This window comes from Equus caballus, chromosome 10, assembly GCF_041296265.1.
Source record: "Equus caballus isolate H_3958 breed thoroughbred chromosome 10, TB-T2T, whole genome shotgun sequence".
In the NCBI taxonomy this organism is placed as follows: domain Eukaryota; kingdom Metazoa; phylum Chordata; class Mammalia; order Perissodactyla; family Equidae; genus Equus; species Equus caballus.
The window spans coordinates 21,157,691-21,171,269 of record NC_091693.1 but is presented as its reverse complement, the minus strand read 5'-3'; the positions used below and the strand labels follow the sequence as shown (position 1 = coordinate 21,171,269).

Genomic DNA, 13,579 nt, shown 5'->3' with positions numbered 1-13,579 from the left:
GGCTTGTTCCTCCATCCCAGGGACAGGAGATGGTGCAGGGCACAGGGATGCATAAGTCCTCCTGTATCGTCAGGGACTGATTCACTTCCAGCTTGAAATCCAGATGCTCAGGCAGGGACTGTGTGGGTGAGAGGCTCGGCCTCAGCCCCCCGCCCTACCTCTCACCCCAGACCTCAGAGGCAGCTGCAGCTCTGGAATGGGAGGGGTGAGCTCTGTTCTGGGGTTGCCTGGTGTCTAGGTTCCCTCTTTCAAGGAATCAAGAGCTATAGGACCAAGAGGAAGCCTGACAGGAAGTGTGTGTGTGTGTGTGTGTGTGTGTGTGTGTGTGTGTGTGTGTGATATCGTGTATGTTCACTGAAGAGGAACCCCTGATCTGCTCTCTATCAGAGCTCGGCTGTCTTGGGAGAACGTGCTCACTTCTTCATATTTCAGAGAGGGCACTGCAGTCCAGAGAGGGCAACAGACACACCCCAAGACACTTGGGAAACTAAGACCAGTTCCCCATCTCCTGGCTGCCTGCCCATGTCCTGTCCTTTGGCACCTGCTTTCTGTACCAGGGACCAAGGCCATCCTGGGCAGGTATCAGAGAGTCACTGCTTGTCATCACGCTGGCACATTAATCCTGCTAAGAAGCAGAGAAAAGAGATGGGAACATGGGTCTCTCTGACCAAAAATCATGCTCCAAATTATCACGTGCATTTAGCACACAGAATCCACCCATCTCCTCGGCCGTGTCACCACGCTTTCTCCATCACCACACAAGGACAGGGCTGGGCACAGGGCACGTGCTCAGTACAGCTTTCCATGAACGAATGCTTGAATAAATGGATGGAGCCTGTTCCAAACTCTTCTAACTCACAGTGCAAAACCGCTGGGGATCTGGCACCCACGTCAGGCTTTTTCTTACAGATGCTCTTGCTTTGGGCAGCGCCTCCTCTGGTCAAGGCTCACATGTGTGGCTGTTTCTCTTGCTTTACACAAGCTCTGAGCAGCCTGTACGTGCGCATCCAGAGCTGCCTGACATCATGCAGAGGGCAGAGTTCTGTCTGTCTGTGGCTGGAAGAGCGATGTGTGTTTGGTACCAAAGCAAGATTTGCTTTGTATCAGTGTGCAGTAAGATTTTGCTGCAAAATTTCCTGTGTAGAGCCACGAACAGCCCTCCTCTCTCTGCAGAGCTTCCTGTAATGCTGCCTCTTAACGACCTCCCATCCAATGCTGAGCAAGCCAACAGAGAACCTACTGTGAAACCCCAGCACACCAGACCAGGATGAACGAGTGTTCTTGACTTTTGAGACCGCCTTCCTGTGGGCATCTGCAGAGGGGGAAATTCAGGCTGTGGCCACCAGAGGGCAGTGATGACGCTGCAATTTCTTGTCCTCAAACTGAACAGCTATTGGAATCAGGTGAAAGGTCATCTAACATTTGTGTAATTAGCCTAAAATGGTCCTAATAAATGAGTGAAGCATTTAGTGTCAATCAATTGCTGTTGTAAACGCTTTACTTACAGTAGATCCTGAGCCTTTTGAAGACGCCCTGAGGTGGGTGGTAATGATCCCTTTCCATCGTACCAGTGTGATGATGAGTTTCACAGATGTGATTTCACTTTCTTTTTTTTAAAACAGGGTCTTTATGGTATAACTGATATATGAAAAACGGCACATATTTAATCTGTACAGTTTGATGAGTTTGGACAAAGGCACACTCCTGTGAAACCATGACCACAATCAGGTAAGTAACACACCCATCACCTCTCAAAATTTCCTGCATCTCCACGTTTTTTCATTTTTTGTTTGTTTGTTGCTGTAAGAAAACTTAACATGAGCTCTACCCTCTCGACGAGTTTTTTAAGCGCACGATACAGTATTGTTAACTATAGGCTCTATGTTGGACAGCAGATCTCTAAAACTTGTTCATCTTCAACAAAACTGAAACTTTATACCCATTGAACCACAAATCCCCACCCCCTCCCTCCAGCCCTGGCAGCCGCCCCTCTATTCTCTGCTTCCATGGATCCCACTATTTTAGATCCTTCATTTAAGGGGAATCACGGAGCATTTGTCCTTCTGTGACTGGCTTATTCCACTTAGCAAAATGCCTCACAGGAAATGCTTAAGAGAGTGCTTCAGGTTGAAAGGATCTTAAACAGCAACATGAAAGCATATGGAAGTTTAAGTTTCCCCTGGAAAAATTAAATAGACAGAGAATACCGCAACACGGTCATGGCGTTGTGTAAATTACTTTTAACTTTAGTATAAAAGTGAAAAGGCAAAAGTATTAAGGATAGCAATGACTAAAACAATTTGCTAATGGGGACACAATATAAAAAGATATAAATTGCGATATCAGGAACATAAAGTGTTGGGAGGAGAAAGGGTAGAATTTTTGTATGAGATTGAAGTTGAGTCGTCATCAGCTTAGAACAGGCTGTTAGGACCCTGGGCTAGTCCGTGATCTCACTTTAAAGAGCAGATCCCCCTCGTGCTGCTGTTGGAGCCGGGATTTGAATCTCATCTTCCTGTCTCTGGAGCATCTGTTTTTAACTATATTCTCCAAATCCCCAACCTCACAAAAAAATATACAGTGAGGGACAAAATGTGGATTGGAGTCAGTACTGGCTTGTCCACCAGGTCTGGGCTCCTGTCTTATTTCTCTCTGCCTCCTGAGTTCCTTTTGTATTCAGGACATCATTTGACCTGACTGTAGATGTGGCTGGATTCCAGGGTTCATATGGTGGAAGGACCCCTCTCTCTCCTTGCTTTTTGTGTGTATTGTTGTTGCTGCCAATTATATGAGCCTGGTCTTCGTTCTCAAATTCATAAAGGTAGAACCTGTGATGTCCACTTTGCAGATGCAGACCCCAAGGCCCACAGAGATGAGGTAATTTTCCCTGAGAACCTGAGTCTGTGCCCCTCCCCCTGCCCCATGGCGCCCCCTTGCCGCTGTGCCTCCATCTCCACATTCCCGGCCCCGGTTAGGGCGCCCTCTGCTGCTCAACTAGAGAATTACCGGGATCACTGCGCCGGTCTCCTCCCACCATCCGTCTCCTTCAATCCATGCTCTTTCACCACCACCAGCTTCCTGACGCCTGGCTCCGACCCTGTCACTCAGAGACCAGTCTATCTCAAGATTTACAGTCTCACTACATGGGAGTGATAAATGGGAGACACTTACTATTATTAATGATATTAACAATGTTAATGTTAATATTATTATTTTTCCCCATTCCACTCCCTTCTTCTCTGAAAGCTAATGGGGTCTCCTAGCTCTTTCCCTCTCCATCCACTTATTACCGCACCCCCATGAGGATGTAGACCAAGACTAGGGTTGCTGCTTTTCACGACTTCATGGCTCCCCCTGGTGGTCTGACGCACTGAGGGTGATGGGGTTGGCTCAGACAGGGCCACAAGGATGGGGGCTGGGGGTCGTCAGTAAGATCCCAGCTTAGCATTCCCTCTGGTCTCCAGGCCTGATCAACAGGGAGGAGTGGATGTTTATTAGCGTCTCCTTTGGCTGCACTGGGCAGAACCTTGCCCTGGGAGGGGCTCTGACGTTTTGCTCTCTTGATAAGAAGGTACAAAGCTGGGCTCCTTGAGACTGCTCCCTAGGCTGGCACCTGCCCCCAGGGGAGTACTGGGGCTGGCTAAGGGGAGCTACACCCGGTACTGACATGTCTTTCTGGAGGGTGTCAATTCCCCAACATCTGTGAGAATCTCAGTTTACACCTGTTCAAGGGCTGACGATGTAGGAAGCCCACCGCTCCTGATTAAAGAGACAGGGTTTCAGATAAGATGTTTCAGGTTATAGGGGATCCAGGATGCAAGGGGCAGGCCCAGCTCTGGGGTCTGTATGAGGGAAGGAGAATGTGTCTCTGAAGGCTGAGATGTGTTCTGAGCCTGCAGTCACCTCCTGAGGGCAGGGTCCTCACGGGTTCTCACTGCATTAATGCTTGGATTCATGCCATGGGCTCTGAATGACACCAGATCTGCCATATTGGTCCTGGTTGCTTGGACCAAGTGTCATTGGCCATGGACAGTCTGGATAGAGGGAGGGACACTTTTTTGCAGTGACTTGGCACAAAGTTCTATCTGATGAGGATGCTCCATGTTGAGTGTGGCCAAGTAGATCCAATCAGGTGCTCCCTGTGGTGGAGGCTGCTGGTCTCCTGGCACTATCCATGCCCCCTTTTCCCTTACTAATAAGGACACAAGCCCTGCTGACACCTTGATTTCAGGCCCATAAGACCCATTTTAGACCTATAGAATTGGAAAATAATAAATTCATGTTTTAACCCACTAAAGTGTGGGGTACTTCATCACAGCAGCAACAGCAAACTAAAACCAATGCTTAAGATGACTTGGTACACTAGTGAAACAAGTTAGCCTTACAAATACAATTTAGAACACTCAATCAAACCAGCCATTTGTGACATGTAGACTTATGTTGAATGGCATAAGAGAGTCTTATTAGTAAAAAATATCAGGATGTTTAAAAGAATCTGAATCTCTCTATTGCTATGTTTAATTAATTAGATTCATAGGGTAATTTATGTACCTGCAAAGATTTTGTAGAGTGTTTTTCTTTAAAACTCTAAATGCAGTTCAAAATGTTTATGAGAATATAACTACGTTTGTTAAATGTCACTGAGTTATTAAAAAGACTTTTATTCTGTCCACATTCATTTGACCATCTACAAGTATCAAAGTTTATTAGATTTATAACATGCTTTGTAAATTGAACTTTAAAGCTTTAGATTAACTAGATTCTTGGGTTCATACATGTAACAAACTGTATTGATTTGAGAAACCAAAATGACCACAGACAGACTGCTCTGTGCATGGTTACTGTCCTCGGGCTTCTGAAATGCTCACACAGACAAAACAGCAGGGGGGTCCCCTACAACCACCCCAGACATCTGTTTCTTCCTTCCCCATTCGTATAAACTTTCAGGAAGGCCCATTTGCAGAATTCTGGTAGAACCACAATGTGTGGGAGTTTGGTGAGACTCGGCGTGAATGCAGGTAAGTGTGTTCTGTCTGAGACTGAGAAACTGGGGGTACAAATGACCCCAAGAGAGGTCACACTTTCCCTTTGAGCTGGAACTTGCTTTGAATGCAGAAAGAAGACAATGACATTCTAAGAAGCACAAATGATCAAGGGGTCCTATCTAATCCTTTGGTATCATGTTACCTCCCTGCCTTGGCCAACCACTCATGCTGAAAACGATGACACGGAAGGCAGGGGAGAGATAGGGCAGCCAGAATTCCTTCTCCATTTAGTCCTTCCTTGCTCATCAGGAAGTGAAGGTGGAGCGGGTCGGTAGAAGGTGTGTGTATCAGGAAGTGAAGTACAAACAGTTGAGTTACTGAGGAGTGTTGTGGACTGAATTTCATTCCTCCATAAGATTCATCTGTTGAAGTCCTAACCCCCAGGCAGGACCTTTAAAGAGGCAACTAAATTAAAATGAGGTCTTTAGGATGGGCTCCAATCCAATAGGATAGGTGTCCTTATAAGAGGAGATTAGGACTCAGACACACAGAGAAGACCACGTGAGGACACAGGGAGAAGATGGCCATGTATGAGTCAAGGAGAGAGACCTCAGACAGAACCAACCCCACTGACACCTCGATCTTGGACTTTTAACCTCCAGAACTGTGAGGAAATAGATTTCTGTTGTTTAGAGCCACCCAGTCTGAGGTACTCTGTGTACACCCAGAGATACCCAGGTCTTCATCCCTGAACCCTGCAAATGTTCCCTTCTAAAGAAGAAGGTTCTTTGCAGATGTGATTAAGGTGAGGATCTCAACCTGCGGAGATGATCCTTGACTATCTGGGCTTGTGCCTGAGTCTGGTCGCAAGTGTCCTTCTGAGAGAGAAGTAGAGGGTGATGTTCTACGCACAGAGGAGGATGAGCACTGTGACCTCACACACAGAGTGATGTGGCCGCAAGTCAAGGAGTGCCGGCCGCACAATCATCCTGAAGAAGTCAGAAGTGAATTCTCTCCTCGAGCCTTCTGAGGGGGTGCAACCAACCAAGAACTTGAGTTCTGCCCATCATCACTGATTTTGGATGATGGGGTTAAGGTCACATTACCCCAAGTTGTGGTACCTTTGCACATTGAATATTTCAAGATGAAGGAATTTGAGAAATGGCATGTGCAGCAAGGACCTTCTCTTGAAGCAGGTGATAAACCCTCACTGAGAGGTGTCCTCCCTGTACCCAGGGGAAAGGAGCATCTTATCTCCCAAGACCAAGGGACACAGAGAGGAATCTGAAGGAACAGGCCTTGCTCAGTTTCCCCCAGTTTACTGCACTGAGCCCACACTCTTTGTCCTATCATATCTCTCTATGATTCTCCACTTTGCATCAAATCTAGCAGGAAAATACTCAGTTTTAATGACTAAGTCAAGTCTTTATTTCCTTATGAAGGCTCCTGTACCACACTAAACTTACATTAAATGTTTTTGTATGCATTTTTGCTTGTCAATCTGTCTTGTGTTACAGGGGTCCCAGTCGAGAACTTGCAAGGACAGAGGTAAAGTATTTTTCCTTCCTTCCATGAATTTCTGGCCTCAAGCACTGTGAGAGAATAAGTTTCTTTTGTTTTAGATACCGAGTATGTAGTCATTTGTGTCAGTGGCCCCAGGAAGATAATACAGGTGGGAAATCAGAGAGATGTTGTCTCCTGGGAGAATGCAGAGAAAAACAGAGAAAAGTCCTCCTTCGCAGACCCATTCCTCTGCTCCTCTTTGCAGCTCTGCTCCTCAAAGTGTTTTCTGTACCCACTCTTCCCACGTCCCCTCTTCCAATTATCTCCTGAACATGCTTCAACCAAGTCTGCACCCCTTTCCCGCCTCTCCATTCAAACTGCTGTGTGGGGATCACCAAGGACAAATGTGATTCTTGTGTCCTTCCCTTCTCTGTGTTGTCAGCCCCTTTATGCTTCATCTGTTGTCATCACTTACATGGCTCTACACTCTCACATCTCCAGCCCAAACCCCACTCCTGATCTCCAGACATTCATATCCAACTGTCTCGTTGACGTCCTCAGTTGGATGTCAAGTGGCTTCTCAGAAAAAACATCCCCCTTCCAAACCCTACTCTCCAACGTCCTCCATGGAACACAGCTCCATGCTTCCAGTTGCTCAGGGAGAACATTTTGGCACCATCCTTGCTCCTCTGTCTCCCTCACTCCCCACATCCTTCAGAAAGCCCTGCTACTTCCATCTTCATAATATATCTAAACAAAAACTTTCACTCTCCCTGGTTCCACTCCCTGGTTCAAGTCACCGTCACCTCCTGCCTGGAGAACTCAGCAGTCCCTTCCCAATCTCCATGTTGGTGCTGTGGACCCTTCTGGCCTTTTCTGGACAGAGCAGCCATGGGGACCCTCTGAAAATGAAAGTTCAATCACATCCTCCACGGCTTCCAGATTCTTGCATTTCCTTCAGGGCCTCACAGTCTGCACCAGCACGTGGTCGGCACCATCCTCCCAGCTTCTCCCCTCCCTGTGCCTCCCTCTGCTGTCAAACTTCTTCTTTCCATTTCCCCAACACACCAAGCGTGCTCGGCCTCAGACTCTTCCACTCACTGTTCTCTCTCTGCATTTTCCTGCATAATTTTCTCTCAGGCAAACACAGAACCTGCTTTCTTACCTTCTTAAGTCTTTGCACCAACATCACACCTCACACTCTCAGATGTAGAAAATTGCCCCAAAGATGTCACATCCTTTCTCTGCATGATTTTTCCCCAAACAGACATTACCATCCAACATGCCCCAATGTTATCTCTTACTTATTTATTTGATTTCTATCCTTCTTGTCTCCAAAATTTCAGCTTCTTGATAAGAGATTTTGGATACTGTGTTCACTGTGGCACCCCCGGCACCAACAACAATGTAGGCACATAGTAGGTCTTCTATAATTCTTGCTCAGGAGTCTGTAATAAATGACTTAATGTCACTCTGTCGAGGTCCATACAATGATTAATACACACACACACACACACACTCACACACACACACGTGTGCACGCACACACACACTGAGTGACATTTATGACTGAGCCTGAGCAGGACTTGGAGAGGCAGGAATGGGGAGGGAAGGGCATTGCAGGAGAAAGAACTGCCTATGCAAAGTCTCACGGTCACAGAGGCCTGGGCCTGACTGGGGGAGGAGATATTGTCAGATGCAGGGAGAGGGAGGAATCTGGGGGAGACGGTCCAGAAGGGCACAGTTCCCGCAAGGCCTTCAGATCCATCCTGTGGTGTTTGCTGCTCGGTCTCTGGCCACGGAGAGAGTACGCAGCTGTTCATACTGTACATTGAGTGGATGAGAATGCTGTCTGGAAACACACTCTAGAGGCCTGTGTTGAGGAGAGAGATGGAGGAGAGAGGTTACATGGGTTCAGAGACCTGGGGAAGAGACGAGGCCCCAGGAACAGCAGGTCAGGATGAGGAGGAGATGGGCAGCAAGATAGTCGTGTTGGAGGAAGGATGGTCAAGACTCATGGATGATTGGATCAGGGGGTTGAGAGGGAGGTAAACTGCGGAACCCCACCCTGTTCTGGCCTTAGAGATGGGCCCACAGTGTCATCACTGTGATGGGGACTGCAGCAGAGAAGTGGGTTTTGGGAGGAAAGTGGCAGCTCCTCTTTGAGCATCCTGAGTGGACCAGTCCCGGGGGAGGTATGTGGTGGGATGTTGGGCGGTGAGACACCCGGGTCACTCACCTGAGGGATTAACCTGGGATGGGGTTTGCATCCTTTGTGCCCCCTGTGGGCGTCATCACCTTCCCCCTGCAGGACCTCACTCTGAGAGAAGAGACCAGGGTCTTTCAGTCTGGTCGGATAGTGGCTCAGCGAGCAGCGGGCTCCCCCTCTCTTCCCTGTTCGTGGGCTGGAGGGTGACTGAGGTGGGAGAGGGCAGGTCTGGCTCCACAGACCTTCTTGAGCACACAGGTGCCTCCCATCCTGGACACTCTGTGGGCGGGCAAGATGGCTGCCAGTGTAGCTCCTCCCTCACCCCGCCCCCATCAGCCTCCTGCCTGCCCCGCCCCTTGACCCCTTCAGGACCCTCCAGCACTGGTTTTGGGACTAAGCCGCTTGTCCTCTGCCATCCCCCATCTCCCCTTCCCTCTGGGACAATGCTCACGCGAGGAAGATGAGGCAAAGGAGGAGGAGCAGGGTCTTCACAGCTGCTTCCCCGATGGCCACCAGAACCACCTCTGGCCCGGGCCCTGATCTCCCTGCAGGAAAGTGGGATGAGGATGGACCCACCTGCTCCACGGCTATCCCTGTCCTTCCAATCCCAGCAGGACTCTGGATGTTGGTTCTCCAGCCCCTGCTCCATCACGGGATGTGGGACCACCTGAGCCTGGACCTCACCTGACCCCAAGTCCTGACTGTCCAGCAGTTGACCAGAGAAAAGTTGCATAAGTTGGACTCCATTCAAAGGATAAAGTTTTGTCTGTTAATTGACGCTATCGCAAAAGTGTAAAGAGGACACGTTGAGTAAGAGAAAATATTTGCAAATCATTGATCTTATATGAGTGAGGTATCCAGAATATGTACAGAAATTTTACAATGCAAAAACAAAAAAGGAAACAGTCCAATCAAGTAATGAGCAAAGGACTTGAAAAATAATTCTCCAAAGAACATATACAAATGGCCATAAATCCATGAAAAAATTAACGACATCATTAGTCATTATGTAAATGCAGATCAGCCCACGATGAAATACCCCTTCACACCCACTCAATGTTAGTGCTATGGAGCTGATTCTGACACCTAGCGACCCTGTGTGCAGAATAGCGAACTCTGACTGGTCTTTTTGCGCCATCTTCTCACCTTGCAGCGCTGGATTATACAAAGCTACACTGCCTTTCAAAAGGTTTTCATGGCCAAATTTTTCAGAAGTGGGTGGCCACTTCCTTCTTCCTGGTCTGTCTTAGATTGGAAGCTCCTCTGAAACCTGTCAACCACGGGTGACCCTGCTGGTATTTGGAATATCAGTGGCATAGCTTTAAGCATTACAGCAACACGCATCCACCACAATGTCACAACCGGCAGATGGGTGGTGTGGTTTCCTGACCAGGAAAGGAACCCGGACCGCAGCGGCATGAGCACTGAATCATAACCGCTAGACCAACTGGGCTGGCTCTTCACATCCCCCAGGAGGCTATAATGTCTTTTAAAAAACAAAGAAAATAATATTGGCAAGGATGTGGAGAAATTGGATCCCTTGTACATTGCTGGTAGGAATGTAAAATGGAGCTGCCACTGTGGAAAATAGTCTGGCATTTCCTCTAAAGTTAAACTTAGAAACTACCGTTTGACCCAGCAATTCCACTCCTAGGTAGGCATATGCCCCAGAAAACGGAACACATGTTTGTACAAAAGCGTTATAGCAGCATTATTCACAATAGCCAAAATGTGGAAACAACCCAAATGTCCATTAATTGATCAACGGATGAACAAAATGTGGTACATCCATACAATGGAATATTATTCAGACAGAAAAGAAAAAATTACTGATACATGCTTCATGGATGAACCTTGAAAACATTTTGTGAAGTGAAAGAAGGCAGACACAAAAGGCCACGTTTTGTTCGATTCTATTTATATGAAATATGTAGAATAGGCAAATCCATGGAGACAGAAAGCAGATTAGAGGTTGCAGGGGCCAGGGGAGGGGAGAATGGAAAGTGACTGCTTCACAGGCACAGGGTTTCTCTTTGTGGTGATGAAAATGTTGGGTTGATGGAACTAGACGGTGGTGATGGTTGGACATCATTATGAATATACTAAAAGGCACCTATTAGACACTTGAAAATGGCTCTAATAGTGATTATATTTTTAGTGAGTTTTTCCTCAATAATAAAATAATGTGTGAATTTAAAAAAAAATTTATATAGAGCAACTGACTTTCACCTGTTACTGGCAAAAGTCAAAAGGTTTCACCCCATGCTGGTTCGCAGAAAACACACACTTTCAGCTCCGATGTTGGGAACGTAAACTTGTCCACTTTTGATGGAGAAAAACTTGGCAATATTTCTCAATATAGAAAGAGCATATGATCCAGCCATTTTGCTTTTAAAAACGTATTCTGCAGTCATAAATACAAACACAAGTCTGAAAGGAGATACAAGATTACTGATTGCAGCATTTCTGTTGGTAGAAGAACTTAATGCCATGATTTTTCCATTAGTAGAAGATGTGCACAGAGTCAGTATCCATCCAGGCCGTGGAACACTCCACAGTTACAGGGAGGAGCGAGGACAGTCTGTACTGCTGACATCAAAGGACCCCTAATATTCTTTAGGTGAACAAACCAAGGCTCAGAGAAGCCCATGGACCATGGTCACTTCCTGGGAGGGGGCTGGGCATCTGAGGACAGACTCTGCTGTGCCTTTTGAAGTTTTGCCCAGGTGAATATATTACCTGTACAAAAACACGTAACTTACAACCTCTTAGGGGAAAATAAAAAGAGAAGGCTGGAGGAGTCATCGGGAGACTGCAGAAGAGGAGTCTTGAGAGGCGGGCTCTGCCATGTGAGTGCTGTCCTGTTCTCCTTGTGGAGCCGAGGGGGGTGGAGAAGTCTGAGGGGAGTGAAGGGACATGGGGACAGCTGCTCACAGAGGCCATGGGGGCTGAGGATGGGAGGGATCACTGGGATCACCCACAAGAAGGCCTCTGGGCACCAAGTTGAGTGCAGGGTGAGGCTGGGACCTGGCCCTGCCCTGAGCTGGAAGAGGCCCTGCTCCTTGTAGCCCAGGAAGGGGCTCCTTCCTACCTGTGCCATCCCCTAGACAGACACTGATTGCTGGGTTCTCTGGAGCAACTAGGACCAGAACAGAGGATTCCCCTTTCAGAGTGAACGAGGGATGGGGTGAGATAAGTGTAGGCATCTCCCACACAATGTGAAACCACAGAAATCCAAGAGGGATAGAGCTTGTGTGCTTCTAGGTCCCATAATCAGCCAGGACACCAGGACAAAAGCCCCAAGTGTCACCAGCCTGGCCGTCCTGCCCACCACACCCTCAGGAACCTGGGCATCTGGCCCAGCACTCACAGGTGACGTTGAGCTGGATGGTCCTTTCCACAGTCACACCAGCTGCAGGGAAATTCACCTGACAGGTGAGGTTGGCACCGTGGTCCTGGGGCCGTGGGGTGAGGGTGAGCACCGAGGAGAGGTGGGTCCTGGGGCCCGGGGAGGTGAGGGCAGCTGATGTCCAGGAGAAGATGGGGGGTGTGCCCCGCTCACAGGCCCAGGGCACAGAGCAGGTCAGGTCCCTGTAGCTGCCAGATTCCAGGGTCCCCGGGATGAGAATGTCAGGTGTGCGGGTCAGGGCTGGTGTGAAGAAGGGGAGACACGGGGTTCAGGAGTGAGGGTCCTAGGTGTGGCCCTCAAAGAAGACTCAGGCCTTTCTTCAGCTGCTCCCAATGAGCCCTGACACACTGTACCTCCAACCCTCTCCCAGGAGTGGAGCCCATCCCAGCCCTGCCCTGGGACCCACATGTCCTTCCCTGTGAGCCTGCATGTCCTGCAGCCCACTCCTTACCCATCACATGCACAGAGAGATGGTTAGATTCATAATTCCATTTCATTCTTCCTCTCTCTACCCGAAAAAAGTATTTCCCATTGTCCCTCCTGGTGGCGTCTCTGATGTCCAGGGAGCAGTTGTAGGTCCGAGGGTCCCCGAGGAGGTGGAATCGGCCCTGGGTCTCCTCCCGCACTTCACAATCTGGGTTGTTTGTGGCCACAGGAGCATCCTGGTATGGATTTGCCCCTTCCCGGAACCAGTAGCCATGAGCTGGGGTAGAGTCATTCCAGCCATCCTGTGGGTAGAAGACAGTGCAGGGCACTCGGACACACAGACCCTCCTGCACCGTCACTGACTCCTGCACTTGCAGCCCGAATATTTCACTCTCAGCCAAGGACTCTGCAAGAAAAGGAGGGTCAGCAACAGCCCCTGCCCAACCCACTCCTTCTGCCCACTCAGCTGCCCACAGCAGGGGCAGCAGCAGTGGCAGCATCTCTGAGATGGAATGTTCTGGGCGTTTGTCCTGTGTCTGAAGAGAGAAGGGGAAGGAGAGTGGGAGGGGAGTTGCAGGAAGCTGGGGAGGAGCACGTGACCATGGTCCATCCCAGAAGAGGAACTGTAGACCAGAGCTCGTCCCCTCTCTGCACACCCCACGACTCAGAGACCCTGAGACCCTCCCAGAGGGGAGCAGACAGGAGCAGACCCCATTTTCTGTCCCCATCTTGGGGTTTCCATCCAGCACTGGAGCTTGGGGCAGGACCTCTGAGGACATCTGAGGAGTGGGAGATGGTGAGTCTCTAAGGGTCTCCCATCTGGGGTGCTTTTCTGAACCCTGTTGTCTACACCTGCCTGGCCCCAGAAGGTACAGCCTCATCTAGACCTCGCGTGGATGGTCCTGCCAGTGATAGAACTCTTTAGGGTCTGTGTGAGCATCTGGTGCAGAGAAAAAGAAGGGGGTTCTAGGTGAGGTGAAGGCAGCAGGAAATCATTCCTTCCTTCCTTCATTCATTCCCCAAACACTTAGTGAGCGTCTCTGTGTT

General features: G+C 48.8%; 1 protein-coding gene across 3 annotated transcripts; it reads right to left on the bottom strand.

Annotated features, from left to right (window-relative positions):
- Nucleotides 1-7,781: 7,781 nt before the first annotated feature.
- LOC102148327 (myeloid cell surface antigen CD33) lies at nucleotides 7,782-13,117 on the bottom strand. Of its 3 annotated transcripts, XM_005596441.4 has the most exons (5): nucleotides 12,558-13,114; nucleotides 12,068-12,346; nucleotides 9,149-9,242; nucleotides 8,728-8,808; nucleotides 7,782-8,361 (listed from the first exon to the last, which is right to left on the bottom strand). In XM_005596441.4, exons 1-4 carry the CDS (start codon nucleotides 13,030-13,032, stop codon nucleotides 8,736-8,738), a joined length of 921 nt encoding a protein of 306 aa, XP_005596498.2. In that variant the 5' UTR covers nucleotides 13,033-13,114; the 3' UTR covers nucleotides 7,782-8,361; nucleotides 8,728-8,735. The 3 variants fall into 3 exon arrangements, with proteins under 3 accessions (XP_005596498.2, XP_023506056.2, XP_005596499.2); XM_023650288.2 differs by lacking the exons at nucleotides 7,782-8,361; nucleotides 8,728-8,808; nucleotides 9,149-9,242 and adding an exon at nucleotides 10,599-11,594 and having other exon boundaries at nucleotides 12,558-13,117; XM_005596442.4 differs by lacking the exons at nucleotides 7,782-8,361; nucleotides 8,728-8,808; nucleotides 9,149-9,242 and adding an exon at nucleotides 10,599-11,436.
- Between the last annotated feature and the right edge of the window lie 462 nt (nucleotides 13,118-13,579).

Excerpts from the sequence above, each read along its gene's own strand:
- LOC102148327 (XM_023650288.2), bottom strand. The coding sequence starts at position 13,032 with ATGCTGCCACTGCTGCTGCCCCTGCTGTGGGCAGCTGAGTGGGCAGAA. Across the intron at positions 12,347-12,557 it reads TCTCTCTGTGCATGTGATGG|CCCTGACCCGCACACCTGAC; the intron begins GTAAGGAGTGGG and ends TCTTCACACCAG. Across the intron at positions 11,595-12,067 it reads CATCCAGCTCAACGTCACCT|ACTTCTCCACCCCCCTCGGC; the intron begins GTGAGTGCTGGG and ends CACTCCCCTCAG.